The sequence below is a fragment of the Dasypus novemcinctus genome, chromosome 21 (genome assembly GCF_030445035.2).
Source record: "Dasypus novemcinctus isolate mDasNov1 chromosome 21, mDasNov1.1.hap2, whole genome shotgun sequence".
Classification (NCBI taxonomy): domain Eukaryota; kingdom Metazoa; phylum Chordata; class Mammalia; order Cingulata; family Dasypodidae; genus Dasypus; species Dasypus novemcinctus.
In genome coordinates this window covers 37,752,913-37,768,620 of record NC_080693.1, presented here as the reverse complement: position 1 = coordinate 37,768,620, position 15,708 = coordinate 37,752,913, and the positions used below count along the sequence as shown (strand labels likewise).

General features: G+C 40.6%; 1 protein-coding gene across 1 annotated transcript in view; it reads left to right on the top strand.

The window, feature by feature from the left end:
• The first annotated feature begins 964 nt into the window (after positions 1-964).
• CRLF3 (cytokine receptor like factor 3) overlaps positions 965-15,708 on the top strand; it is a 56,241-nt gene continuing 41,497 nt past the window's right edge. Inside the window, exons 1-2 of the mRNA XM_004454877.4 lie at positions 965-1,389; positions 12,978-13,185. Of these exons, the coding sequence (XP_004454934.2) occupies positions 991-1,389; positions 12,978-13,185 (607 nt within the window). The 5' untranslated portion in view covers positions 965-990. The remainder of the gene's footprint in view (positions 1,390-12,977; positions 13,186-15,708) is intronic.

The following is a 15,708-nucleotide window of genomic DNA, read 5'->3' as shown; positions in this document are numbered from 1 at the left end:
AAGATGATGATTCATCAAAAGAGAGACAAGGGGAGAGTCAAGGTGAAGAGCAGTAGAAACCAGAAGCTGAGGTGGCGCAATTGACAAGGAACCTCTCTACACATCAGAGGTCCCCCAGGATTGAATCCGGGTGAATCCTAGAGGAGAGAAAATGAGAAGAGAAGACAACACAGACAGCAAAAACAGCAGGGTGGAAGTAGGGGAAGGGGGGCGATATAAATAAATCTTAAAAAAAAAAAAAAGTAAGCACCTTAGTGGGCCGGGAAAACTGGGATCTAGCCCCTAGATCACTGTGTAAACCTGAGCAAATGGCCTCCTGTCTCTGGTCCTGGCTGGCCTCAGCTTTGACTTCCTTGGTCGACTAATCCGACCTACCAGTTGTTTTCGTACAACTCACCTAAGAGTGGTTTTTACCTTTTTAAGTGGCTGAAAAAGTAAAAGGGAAGAAAAGAATAGTTCCTGACATGTGAACATTCTATTAAATTGAAATATTAGGGTCCATAAATAAAGCCTTATTTGCACATGCCGATTTGTTTGTTATGGCTGCTTTCCTGCTAACGAGAGTTGAGTAGTTGTAAGAGACCATATGGCCCGCAGAGTGAAAAATATTTACCATCTGGCCCTTTACAGAAAAAGTTTGCTTAGTTTCTGCGGCCTTTGTCTTTGGTCCTTCATTGGACTATACGCTTCTAGGTAGTGGGGCCCGTATCTGGTCTCTCAGAGCGTGGTGTGTGTTCGTAGTAACCTGAAAAAATGCCTGCCGCTGGTGAGATTCTCATTTACTAGGGAGGCAGTATCATGACGATTTAAGAACCAGGGCGCTCCTGTCAGGTCTGGGTTGAAACACCAAGGGCTTGGGAAAGTTGATTCATCTCTCCGTCTGTTTTCTCTACTGTGAGACCATTTAAAATGATGCAAGTGGGACTGTTAGTGAGGCAAGATGTGGGGAGCACTTAGCGAAGTGCTAGTTATTACTCTTCCCAGGCCTCCATGCGTTTCCCGAGGAAGCACCGGCGCCCGGGCGCTGTGTGGGCCCGGGGTCCAGCCCGGTCGCCTGCTGCAGCAGCGGCGCGGGGACCCGGACGCGGGATCCGCGCAGCGTCGCCGCGCGGCCGTCAATCAAGCCGTCAGTCACCCGCCGCGGGGCGTGCCGGGGCGGGGCGTGGCACAGCTTCCGCCCGAGCGAGGCCGCGCCGGCTGGCTCCGCTGTGGTGCCGGCCTTGGAGGGCTCTTCCCCGCGGCCGGCTGCGGTGCCGCCGGACTACGGCTGCAATGGAGCTGGAGCCCGAGCTGCTGCTGCAGGAGGCCCGCGAGAACGTGGTGGCGGCGCAGAGCTACCGGCGGGAGCTGGGCCAGAGGCTGCAGGGGTTGCGGGAGGCGCGGAGGCAGGTCGGAGAGCTGCGCCGGGAGGAGCGCTGTGGGCCGCGGGGCGGCGCCGGGCCGGGGCGGCCGGGCGAGGGCAGTGCGGGCTCCAGGAGGTGGGAGTGTCTGCAGACCGTGAAGGGAGAAGGGAAGGAGTGCCGAAGGTGAAACCTAGTGGGGTATGAGGGGCGATTGTGGGTGCTGGGACGTCTTAAGAGGAAGGAATAAATTTGGGGATTGAAATGGAGTGAGGGGCGTTCCCTAAACTGATTGGGGCGGTGATGGGGCCAGCACTGGGGGCCCAAGGTTGGGCAGAGAGAGGGTGAGGGACCTGCCTGAGCAAACTTCCAGGGGATCACAGTGACCAGGGATGACTGAAGAGAATTGGGGAAGGTGGAGATTATTTGGAAAAACCTGCTACGGGGATGCGGATTGATTTTTGAGATCCTGAGGAAAACGTGGGGCCTATGACTTGGGGCCAGATGAAGGTGGAGACAATGGATATTGGAAGCAGAAGACTTAAGGACAGAGAGATAGAAGGAGAAATAGAGCTTGAGAAAGCAGAGTTAACACTAAGTGAATGGGTTCAGTGCCTGAAAGTAGTACTTAATAATATTACATCTTGAATGCATAAAAAAGCTTCTTCTTCTTTTTTTTTTTAAGTAATACCATTCTAGGATGGCTTTGAATTTAAGGTGAAGGTGAAGCTGTGTTGGAAAGGCAGAAGAAGGAAAATGAAATGCTTGTTGGGGGAAATACAGACGGGTAGGGACATGGTAAAACAGATTTGAAGGGACTCCTGCTAAGAAAGGCGAGGCTAAATATACTTAGAAGTGGCACAGTTATCTCCTCCAGTAGGGAGAGGGTATCAAAGATAGAGGAAAACCATGTGATTCCTTCACCCCTTCAACATTTACAGAAAAAGATTATAACCTACTGCCAATGTGTATTAAGACAGATAATCCTCAGGCTACTATTAACATAGGCACTTAAATGCTTTTTGAGTGAATGGAATTCCATTTGACTTTTACAATTGATGTTAATTTATATTGTCATCTCAGTAACTCTCGTGCTACGTAGAATCTGAAAATGTACAACTACTAGAATAGTGGCATAATAACAGTGGCTTTGGATACTCTCGTTATTAGAGATACTTAACATACTTTTGTCTTAGATATGTTAAAATCCTACCTTCCAGCATCCTTTTAAAGTTGGTGTTGGCCAGGCATCATTCATATTTTACTGGCATAACTGGGAGCAGTATCTAAATATGGCCTTCCTGATTTGGTGAGTGTTTTTCATAGCCTTACAATGGACTCATCCCAACTTCTATTTAAAAATATCTGCATTATTCCTTCTGCTATTTTGTAAGAAACCTAAATCTAGGACATCAATTAAAAAGAGGGAGATTAAAATGCCTCTTACTATATGAGCATGACTATTGTTTAACTTTGCATCAGCAGCTAAGAAGCAATAGAGCTGACAGTAAATGAATGAGGTTAATACCTGAGAGGAGTACTTATTCATTTCTCACATATGAATGCATTTTTAAAAATTTAGTGTGATCCCATCCGAAATGGTTTAGTATTCAATTTTCAAAACTATGTTCTTTTAAATTTGTATCCAATAATTTAAATAGAGAACATACTTTTCTATAATTTAGCGTAGATTTTTTTAAAAATTATTTTTATTTATTTATTCCCCACCTTGTTTTTTTTTTCTTGCTGTCTGCTCTCTCTGTCCATTTGCTGTGTGTTTTCTGTGTCGTTCATCTTCTCTTTAGGAGGCACCAGGAATCCAACCTGGGACCTCCCATGCCGAGAGAGGTGCTCAATTGCTTGAGCCATCTCAGCTCCCTGCTTTGTTGTGTCTCTCATTGTTTTTCTTCTTTGTATCTCTTTGTTGTGTCATCTTGTTACATCAGCTCGTCATTCCTCCCCATCTCACCAGCTCGCTATCTTGCTCATTCTTCTCCAGGAGGTCCTGGAACTGAACCCGGGACCTCCCACATGATAGGTGGGAGCGCAATTGCTTGAGCCACATCCACTTCCCTAATGTAGGTTTTTGCTTTTGTGAGGCCCATTGTCTCTTGGGCTCAAGATAGAAAACTATAAGAGAACATCCATCACAGGTTCATGATGACATTGCCTTCTGATTCTTGTGAACTGGAATGTGTTTTGGTGACAGTGCCCATTATAATAGCATTTCTCTTCAAAGCTAATTCTTGTGGATTGTGTTTGGGTTTGTAGAATAAGTCCTCTGGCAACTTGTATTTTAAGGAAGGTCTGTGTTACAAAAGTGTTATCAAAATAAGCAGCTGCTGTTGTGTAATAGTTAGGATATTTTTAGGGTTCCAGTCATTTTCAGAATAGGTAGATAAAATATATGGCCTTTCGGTCAAAGATTTTACCTGGGAGAAGGATGAGAAGAGCCAAGAGGAAGTGATGCTCCCTATTTGTGTATATTTTTTACTAGCTGAATTTATTTCCTTTTAGGATTTGTAAAAATTGAGATATAATCCTCATATCATAAAATTCATGCTTCCAGGTATAAATTCATTGGTGTTTAGTATGTTCATAAAGCTGTGCAACCATCACTACTAATTCCGGAACATTTTCATTTTCATCACCCCAAGAAGAAGCCTCATACCCATTACACTCCTCTCAGCCCCTGAGAACCACTAATCTACATTTTGTCTCTATGGATTTGTTTATTTGGGACATTTCATCAACAGAGAATTATATAATACTTGGTCTTTTATGTCTGGCTTCTTTCACTTACCATAATGTTTTCAAGGTTCATCCACATTATAGCATATATCAGTACTTGATTACTTTTTATGCCTGAATATTATTCCATGTATGTATGAACATACATCAATTATTTATCCATTCATTCATTGATGGACGTTTGTGTTGTTTCTACTTTTTGACTATATGAATAATGCTTCTATGAACATTGGTGTACAAGTGTTTGTGTGGACATGTTTTCAGTTTTCTTGGGTATATGCGTAGGAGTGGACTTGGGTCATATGGTAACTCTGTTTAACGTTTTTCATAACTTTTAGGATACTTTTTTTTTTCCCTTGGGGGGGTGAGTGGCCACTTTTTATCTTTGCTTTTGTTTCTCACTTTTAAAAAATCTCTCATGAAATTTGTCTTGTGTTAATAAATCATGTCTATGAAAGTTTAGAAGGAAGAAGAATAAAATCTTTAAAGTTATTCTATCAAAACAACTGCCGATACGTAGCAGTTTCTTCTCTTGTGGTTAAGTTTAGGCCCAACCCTCTGTTTTTAGAGAAAAGGAAGTTCTGTGTAGGAATGTAAGGGTAGTCTGTAACACTCACTGTTTAAATAAGTTAAAGGTTAGAGAGATGTTCGTTGCCTTAAAGAAATCAGATAATGTTTACAGCCAGCCTGGCCTAACTGATGTTGAAATCATTAAGAATGGTTCTCTATAGCTCCCTGGAATCCTTGGGACTAAATTGTAAATACCGAAGAAATGAGCACCTTCTCTCCTTAAGTACTCATTTGTTAATTTACTCATTAAATCTTTATTGGGTGCCTACTGTGGGTCCTCAGGTACTTCAGGATCCTAAGGATCCAGGAAAACAGACAACCGCCTTCATGGATTTATCCTTTACTTTGTTGGCTGATCAACATTTTTTTGTCATTGTCCAAAAAAACAAAACAAAAGCCTCTAAGTTCTTGTGTATTCATTTTTTGATTTTGCTTCCATTGTTTCTCAACACTTGCTGTACTTCTACTGTGTTGGCTTTTCTGCTCGTTGTAGTCAAGAACTGATCAAGGTGTCATATAATGACGTTAGCTGGCCACTCATGCCTCACAGAATGGCCTGGCCCTTAAGCTTTTTAAGTTGAGAAACTCCATTTTTGTGTATGTTTTCAAAAGATTAGCTTGAGGTACTGAGGAGAAAGGCCTATAAGGAGAAAGGCCGTTATTTTAGTCTGTGTGCAGTGCAGTTATTATTTCATTCTATGAAATGAATATGTTGGCCTTCATGTTCCTTTTATTTAGTGTGATTCATTCTCTCAGGACTTTGACAAAAGCAAGTCTTGGCTCTTCAGAGTACATGACCAGACCCTCGTACCTAATTTAAGGTACTATATGATGAGGCCTTGTCCAGCTCCCGTCAATGGTCTTCCTTAGTTCCTTGCTACTATTAATACAAATGACCATGGCCAGCAGCGGTGGCACCACCTGGGAGCTTGTCAGAAATGCACTGTTAGGCACCGCCCAGGCTACTGAATCAGAATCTGCCCTTTAACAAGATCCTCTGGTGATAAGTGTGCGCATTAACAATTGAAACATATTGGAGTACAACATTACCACTTCATCTCTCTGCTGGTTTCTATGGTTAAATCTGGATGAAAGGTCTTCCTAAAATGCTATGGTTTATCCTCAAGATTAAAAAGTTGTTCGAAATATCATACATTTGTTAGATAATTATGCAAAGATATGCAAATAATGATCAGCAAGCTTAAGCCTACATGTTTAATTAAAGTGTGCCTTAACATCTGTAATCATTGTAACATCTAACATGTCTTAACCTCTAAAATGTGACCATTTGATGATTAAGTCTTGTGTTTTCATTCTTTAACAGCTGATTCCAAATAACTTTTTTTTTTTTTTAAGGAGGTACGGGAGATTGAACCTGGGACCTTGTACATGGGAGGCAGGTGCTCAACCACTGAGCTACATCCATGCCCTCAAATAAGTTTTTGAAGATTTAATTAGTAACTTGATATTCCTAATGTGGAATACCAGGTTTTCTTTAGGTCGTTATTTCCAGAATTGAATTTGAACACATAGAGCATACTAGTTAAGAACTAGGAAAGATATAGAGCTCAGTGAAAAAAAAGAAAGAAAAAGAAAAAAGTTCAGAAAAACAGGGCAGGAAGTCTTAATAGCTTAGTAAAGAAAAGAAAGCTATTATTGCTCCTTTTATCTCCCACTTCCCCTTCTGTTACCAGTTTTCAAAACAATATGAAAATCTGCTTGTAGTACCTAAAATGTCTGTATTATAGTATCCTAAGAAAAGATTAAATCTAGAGCAAACCAGGAACAGATGAAATAATTTAAAAATAAACCCATAATTCTGCCACTTAGAGGCAATTACTGTTAACATTGTGGTGTATCCAATACATATTGTTTCACAAAGTTAAGAGTCTGCTATTTATGCACATTTGTATCCAATTTTTTTCTTCCAGTTAGCATTATATCGTAAACATTTATTGTGAGCATTTTTCAATGAGCACCCTAATTTTTAATGCACAGGTGAATAGAATCTATTAAATTGATAGTTACGTATCATTTGTTGGCAGCAGGCTGAAATGTATTGATTGGTTCAAGAACCCCAAAATGTGGGAACAGAGCTCTGGAAGCGAAACTAAATAGCTGGCAACAACAACAACAACAACAACAAAACCCCACAAAAAACAAGCTGCACATATGTTTGTGTGCAAAAGACCACATAAGTACATTTATTTTTCAGTCATATTTTTACAAATAATCCATTTACCTCAAGGTTGCTTGTTAAGGCTACAACTAACTTGAAATGTAAGAGGAAATGAGAATAACAAGCATCCTGTATCAGTTATGTTAGCTAAAAAGTGTGTGAGTGAATGTCACCTAGTTTTCCTCTATATAGATGTATTTTTAAAATGTAGATTGTAATGTATGTACAATTTTGGTAGGGAAGAACTAGTCTTATTACTCTAAATCCAGTAAATAATAAGACTGATTTAGGATCTGAAAAGCCAAGCAAATGTAGGACAGCTTTTTCTTATTGAGGCATATGAATTAATTAATTATATTTGCAGTTATGTTACCTTGTTAGCATTTACCGCTACTCTCAAACGTTTAATAGCCCGAGGCCTTGGGGAATTTTAACTTCCCTCAGCCTGTTTCTTTATCTGTGAAATAAGGATAAGGATAGTACCTACTTCACTTGATTGAGGTGGGAATTAAAATGAGAAACATTTAAAATATGCAGCACAATTCCTAGGATATAGGAATTGCTTAATAAGTATTAGCCATGATAATAATAATTTCACTAAATGTTACTGTGTTTCAAGGTAATGTACCCTCCTTTTCCAACTGGCTATTTATTTAAACGTCTCCTCCTTCCTTAGCATCAGAAATCCCCTTTGTGCTTTGATTGCAGTTTGTGACTATTTCACTTATGTAAGAACCTTTTATTATAGTTACTTGTGCATGCAAATGTCTGTCTCCTTTACCAGTATGTGAGTTTTCTGAGGCCAGAACCATGTCTTATTCATCTTTATAATCTCAATTCCTGGCTCATATTAGACTTCAGAAATTGCTGAATGAGTGCCTTTATGTATATTGTGGATGTAATTTTGCAGACATTCTTTTTAGAAAGTCTGTGGTCTTGATTATATGCACCCTATTCATTAATGCACATAGTCAAGAATTAAACATTTGTTTTATCATATGGTTTGATTTTCCCTTACTGCGTAGTAAACTATGCCAAAGCTTAGTGACTTAAAAAGCAGCCATTATATTTGCTTATAATTCTGGGGGTTGATTAGGGCTCATTTGGGTGGTTCTTCTGCTGGTTTTGTTTGGCAACTCATGTGGTTGCAGTCACAAGGCACCTGCGGCTGGAATGTCCAGGATGGTGGAACATCACCTCACATGTTTAGAGCCTTGGTGGTAGCAGGACTCAGCTGAAACACTGGTGTGGTTGGGCCAGCCTCTCTGGTTCTGTCTTTCTATCTCCAGCAGGATAGCCATACTTCTTTTATGAAGGCTCAGGGTCCACATGCATACAAAAGCAGAAGATGCTGGACCCTTTTATGGCTAAAGCCTGAAACTGGCCCAGGATCAGTTCCACTGTGTTGTTATGGGCAATAGCTAGTCATAGGACCACCTAGATTCAAGGCGAGAGGACTGCACAAGGGCATGGATACCAGGAGATGTGGTTCATGGTTCATTGGGGACCACTAATATGAGAGACTACCAAATCATATGTTGTAATACAAATTTTCATTTTGAAAGATTTAAAAAAATGCCTAACTATAAGAGAGACAAGAGGAACAATGTAGCAGTACTTACAAGTACATACTTGAGTCAGACTAAATTTGAATTCCAACTATGCTGCTTTACCAGCTTTGTGGTGTGGGCATATTTTACATATCAACAGATGCTTCCTTCCCAAAGTGGTGGTGGATTTAAATGAGGTCATGGATATAAGGACTAGGCACACGATAGTTGCTCAATAATAGTGATGCCACTGCTGTATTGTTTGTTATTATTGCCATTATTATTACTAATTACTACTGTCTTGGTGTCAGTGCAAAGACAAATAGCTAATGTAGTACCTTTCAGATGAACCAAGAAGAAATATTTTGGTTAGCTTTTTCAATTGCAGTTACTGTTTTATATCTTTACTTTGCCTTATCTTTGATCAGTATGTTCTCGTTACTGACAGTTTTTAAAGTTAGTCTCTAATTTTAAATTTTAGTTTTAATTTCCTGTTAGCAAAGCAATTAGGAAAATCAGTTCTTACATAAATTTGGAGAATGAAAATTCTTTTCCACTTCCATAAATTCATGATAATGCATGTTTGAGTGGAAATAGTGGTATATTCCAGTTAGTTTCCTAAAATACACACAGTACTATATTATACATGTTATACTGTACTATATATATATTGCTACTTAAGAGCAGAGATATCTTAAATCAGGTTCTACATAGGTTTTATTACTTTTTAATAGTTAAACTCAGAAAAAAAATGTATCAGTTGCTTTTGTCTTAGAGGGCTGTGAAGTATACCTCAGGCTTTTGGGTGGATTTGTACTGAAGTATAAACTTGATGATTTTGGCATTTTATGAGCTCATCCTCTTGATAAAATTTTAAAAACAGTTGCACTGGGATTAGATTCAGCTATGTAGACACTTTGTAAATGGTTTTTTTTTTGGTTTTTGTTTTTTTTTAAGGAGGTACTAGAGATTGAACCCAGTACCTTATACTTGGGAAGGAGGTGCTCAACCACTGACCTACATCTCCTCCCCTGTAAATAAGTTTTAATGGTCTGTTATAGTAGAGATTTTAGTGGAAAATTGGTTCAGAATATTATCAACATAAACAATGTCTTTTACAGTTTTCTTTTTGAGATCCTGAGTTATCTATGGTTTGTATAATTCTTAATTCTTTGCATTGTTACAAACCACTGTTACAAACCATTGTTTTTGCCTGGAGGTGGATAGATAGCATTTGAGGTTGAATGATCTTCAACCACACATATGCGGAGTGCAAGAAATACGTATAATACAGGAAATGTTTTCAGCCAATATTTAATTTCAGATTTACCTCAGAAGTCTTTAAAGCAATAAAGTTTGATCTGTAAGTACTAACCAGTATGGTGTAGTGGAAAGAGCATGGTCTTTGAAGTCAGACTGTTAGGGTCAAAATAACTTGGGTAAGTTATTTGACTTCTTTGAGCCTCACTTTCTTCAGCTGTAAACAATACAGCACATCTTTCAGAGTTGTGAATATGTGATGAGTTGACATTGGAACATGGCACCTCATCAAGTATGAAGAAATTCACTCAGCAGTAAGATCTACATTTTTAGATGTTTCATAAAGCCAAATAAATGCACTTGAGTAGCAACATGATTGGATTAAAGGTGACTGAGGCCTTATGAAATATTTCATGGAGAAGAAAACAACTCCAAGGTAGTATAAAATTTTAAAGAGCAGTGTTTGAAATTCTGTGAATAGAAAGGACCAAATTTACAGTGAGAACACAGGAGGTGAGTTTGGAAATGGATTCTCCCTTCCCAAGTCCTCTAGATGCTTTGTGTTCATATACTTCCTTTTTTCTGAAGATCTGAAACAGAAACAAATCATAGGCTCTGCAACAACTGAACGAGCTTTTGAATTCTTTCTAAAGAGGAAACTGACTTTACCTAACCAATGTACTTCCTGCGTGTGCCATATCCGTTAAAAAAGTGAGACATGGGCAGTGGGATAGTGCTTAACTGCAGAATTTCCCCTTAGTGGTCGGGTGCTAAATGCATTTCATTCTCTGACAGGATGTCTTCATTTGTGCTGTGCTCTAAGGCGTTGCTACTCAGGGATTCATATCACCTGGGATCTTGTTAAAATGCAGATCTGATTCAGTAGTTCTCCGTGCGGCCAGAACTTTGATATATAGCAGGTGATATATCAAAGTCCTAAGGCATTCTCTCCTTGATTCCTTTAAAATAAATTCTTAAAAATACAAAACACACATTATAGATTTCATTTTTATATAGCAAACTTTTATTTGCCAGGTGCTGGGTAGATTTGGACGCATTTCTTAAGGATCCCATAGTTGGGTGATGAACCAAATTAAGTACATTTTCATTTGATGGCCTTTTTTGTTTTAAACTTTGACTTGGGTTTATTTTATGAAGTTTTCTAATAACCTTACAGAGATTACTTAACGAAATTTAAATTAGGACTTTAATGATTTCTTTGAGACTTAAGGAATTCTTTTGTTTTTTGCACAAATACCACTGTAACTACATTAATGTCAAATGGAGAGAAAGATGTTTCCATGATATGCTCACCCCAGCAAATCAAACTCTCCTCTTTTTTTTCTGTGTTTCTTTTTAGTCCTTGGCCATGGGAATCTTGTTTTTGCATGTGAACGTTACTGGAAAACAAATTTTTTTTTTTAAGATTTATTTTACTACCCTCCCACCCCCCAGTTGTTTGCTCTCATTCTCTGCTCTTTATCTGTTCATTGTGTGCTTGTCTTCTTTTTAGGAGGCACTAGGAGCCCCCTTCGCCCTCTGCTTTTTGTGTCTCTCATTGTGTTTCCTCATTGTGTCTCCACATTGTATCATCTTGTTGTTTCACCTCACTGTGTCAGCTCACTGTCTTGCTCATCTTATTTAGGAGGAATCGGAAACTGAACCCAGGACCTCCCATGTGGTAGGCAGGCACCCAGCTGCTTGAGCCACATCTTCTTCCCTCATTAGGATTCTTAAAGAGGACCATGAACCAAAAAGTTTTTTTTTTAAGATTTATTTTATTTATTTCTCTCCCCTTTCCCCCCCACCCTGGTTGTCTATTCTCTGTGTCTATTTGCTACATCATCTTCTTCTTCGTCTGCTTCAGTTGTTGTCATCGGCACGCAAATCTGTGTTTCTTTTTGCTGCGTCATCTTGTTGTATCAGCTCTCTGTGTGGGCGGTGCCATTCCTGGGCAGGCTGCACTTTCTTTCACGCTGGGCGGCTCTCCTTATGGGGCACACTCCTTGCGCATGGGGCTCCCCTACGCATGGGACGCCCTGTGTGACACGGCACTCTTTGCACGCATCAGCACTGCGCATGGGCCAGCTCCACACGGGTCAAGGAGGCCCGGGGTTTGAACCGCGGACCTCCCACGTAAGTCTGCCACCCTCCAAAAAGTATTAAGGCATTGATCCAGAGGTTTATATTTCATGAATGTCTCTACCTCCTATGAGCTTCTTTATGTTTTAAATAAATTCTTAATTTTCTTTTAGCACAGTAAGGGCATTTTATCCATGAGCTGATTTTATATACATACCTATGTATGTGTGAGTGTGTTTATATATATATATCATGGCTTTCTAATCCACCATTTCTTGCCTTCTTTTCAGTAAAGTGAATTTTAATCCCCTCCTAATTAAAAAATATTATTTTGAAATCTACGATTGCCAAGAACTACTTTGTAACCCACAACTTCTCTAATAAAAAAAAAAGGGGGAGTAAGTATAGCTCAGTGGTTGAGTACCTGCTTCGCATGTACAACGTCCTGGATTCAATTTCCAGTACCTCCTAAAAAATAAAAAAAGAATTACTTCATGTAGATAATAATAATTTCTAACACTTATTTATTGAGAACAAACAATATGCCAGACATTGTACCAAGTGTAGCACATATATCATTTTACTCAATCCTCACAGTGATTCTATAAGGTAAGCATTATTTTACCGATTTTATAAATAAGGAAACTGAGCTGTAGAGTGCTTAATTAACTTGACCAAAGTGGTGTAATTTGTGGATGATGATAGAACTGAATTTGAGGGAAGCGGATTTGGCTCAACTGATAGAGCATCCGCCACCACATGGGAAGTCCAGGGTTCAAACCATGCCATGCAGGGGTGTCCTCCGTGTAGGGGAGCCCCATGCACAAGGAGTGCCTCTGAATGGAGAGCCTCCCTGCATGAAAAAAATATAGCCTGCCCAGGAGTGGCGCCACACACACAGAGAGCTGATGGAACAAGATAATACAACAAAAAGAGACAGATTCCCAGTGCCACTGACAAGAATACAAGTGGTCACAGAAGAACACACAGCGAATGGACACAGAGAGCAGATGGCTAGGGTGGGGGGAAGGGGATAGAAAGAAATTAAAAAAAAAAAAAATTGAATTTGAGCCATTCAATCTCAAGGCCAATTTTGTGCAGTGCTGTCAGTTTGTACAAATGGATCATATTTGGTTTATCAGTAAATGGAAGATGATGGTTGTTTAGGAGCCTTGAGGTAATTATGAGTGATGCTTGTGGATTAGCCTTTTCTAGAGATTGAGTTTTTATGTTATTTCTTTTCAGATCAAAGAAAGTGCATCACAGACAAGAGATGTCCTCAAACAACATTTTAATGATTTAAAGGGAACACTTGGGAAGCTCCTTGATGAGCGATTGGTGACCCTTTTGCAAGAAGTGGACACAATTGAGCAGGAGACCATTAAGCCACTTGATGACTGCCAGAAGCTCATTGAGCATGGCGTTAACACTGCAGAGGACTTAGTCCGAGAAGGTAGGAGTCCAGGGAGCCTATTAAGTTCTTTCAGATGAACACTTTTCTGATTTCTCTGCTGATTTCTCGGGATACCTGTAGACTTCTTTCCATCTGAAGGTTGCTTGGGGTGTTGCTACCTTGGGACAGTTTGCAATATATAATGACAGGTAAATAGTGTGGTATCCTAAGATAAGTGAAATTGAAGTGCTAATTATAAGCATTTATAAAACAAGACAGAATAAAAGATTTTTCTCAAATGGTTCTAAAATAGTAGTATCTCATTCACTGTTAGCACAATTATTTTTAAGATCATTTTGAGTCTATTATATTTTTCAGAGTGCTCATGGTTAATAGAATTTAATTCCATTGTTCTTTTTAGAAGGTTAGAATATGTAGTTTGTGTTTACTCCTGAAATTGTAGTTGTTATATTCCTATCTTTAGCCAATTATTTTGTTTGTTAGCCCAGAACTTGCTTTGCTACTTATCTTCCTTCATATCTACCTACTCTTCTTCCTTCCTTCAGTGTAAGTCTTTGTCAAGTGCATTGAATAAAAAGGCAAGGTAAAAAAAAAAAAGGGGGGGGAAGTGGATGTGGCCCAATGGATAGGGCTTCCGCCTACCACATGGGAGGTCCAGGGTTCAAACCCAGGGCCTTCTGACCTGTGTGGAGCTGGCCCATGCGCAGTGCTGATGCGCGCAGGGAGTGCTGTGCCATGCAGGTGTAGGGGAGCCCCATGTGCAGGGGGTGGGCCCGTAAGGAGAGCCGCCCAGCACGAAAGAACTGCAGCACACACGGAGAGCTGACGCAGCAGGATGATGCAACAAGGGGAGACACAGATTCCAGGTGTTGCTGAAAAGAATGCAAGCAGACACAGAAGAACACACAGGAAGCAGACAACTGGCGGGGGGCGGGGGAAGGGAACAGAAATAAATAAAAAAAAATCTTAAAAAAAAAAAACCGGGGGGGGGAAGCAAATCCATAACCTCACTAAAGACAACTATCAAAAGATATTTCTTGGGAAACGGACTTTGGCCCAGTGGTTAGGGCGTCCGTCTACCATATGGGAGGTCCGCGGTTCAAACCCTGGGCCTCCTTGACCCGTGTGGAGCTGGCCATGCGCAGTGCTGATGCACGCAAGGAGTGCCCTGCCACGCAAGGGTGTCCCCCGCGTGCGGGAGCCCCACACGCAAGGAGTGTGCCCGTGAGGAAAGCCGCCCAGCGTGAAAAGAAAGTGCAGCCTGCCCAGGAATGACGCCGCCCACACTTCCCGCGCCGCTGACGACAACAGAAGCGGACAAAGAAACAAGACGCAGCAAATAGACACCAAGAACAGACAACCAGGGGAGAGGGGGAATATAAATAAATAAATAAATCTTAAAAAAAAAAAAAAAAAGATATTTCTTTAAAAAAAAAAAAAAGGCAAGATAAAACAGATTTCCCCTTAGGTGTTGACAGCCCAATAGGAGACACATCCACGCTAAGCAAGGTCTAAGACCTTATAGAAACACAGACCACAGACGAGGAGTGCTTAACTCCCTCTGGAAAAATCAAGGATAGGTTTCTATAGGAGGAGTTGTATAGAGGCTTGAAGAAATTCAACAAGCAGACAAAGGGAGAAGAGGAGGAAAGAGCATGATTCCAGGCAGAGGTAGCAGCATGAACAGAAAGTAATGACAGATTCCAGGCAGAGGTAGCAGCATGAGCAGAAGGGAATGACATATTCAGGGATCTACTGAAGTATTTTAAGCAGCAGAGTTACACAGTCAGATTTGCAGTTTTGAAAAATGACACTGCCTACAGTTTGAAGACTATATTATAGGTTATAAGACTGGAGACATAAGAGACTAATAAGAAAGTTTTGGCAGTATTCCAGGTGAGAAATGGTGATGTTGGTGGCAGGTTAAGATTAAGATAGGGTGCCATGTCAGTTGGCCCTGCTTTGGAGTTTGTGTTTCTGTGTGATAGAGCTGGACTCAGATGTGATCTTTGTTCACAAGTCTCTCCTGTTACTTTTACCATATCTGTACTTGGTGCTGGGGTTTAGTGTATACCCAGGGGACCTGAATCTCTGGACTGACCATGTGATAGCCAGGCCCTAAGCCTCAACAGACTTGCAACTCCTACACTCTGGTTTATTGGACTTACCCCACTCAGCTAACATGGAGGTGAAGAAGGTCAACCACCACACCAGGAAGCCAAGAGTGCCTACAACTGAAAGCAGGAGAATTGCATCCAGCATCCATGTGAAATCTAAGCCCCCTCTTGATATAGATGTGGAGTGGACACAACCATTCCAGGGTCCATAGGATGGAGGAATAGAGTATGGATTAGGGTGGACTTACTGATATTCTCTTCATGAACTATTGTGATTAGTAATCGAAGAAAATGTGACATTGGTGTGGAGAAAGTGGCCATGGCTGCTGGGGGTAGGGAGTGGGAGGAAGAGATGTGATGTGGGGGCATTTTCGGGACTTGGAGTTGTCCTGGGTGGTACTGTGGGGACAGTTACCAGACATTGTATGTCCTCCCATGGCCCACT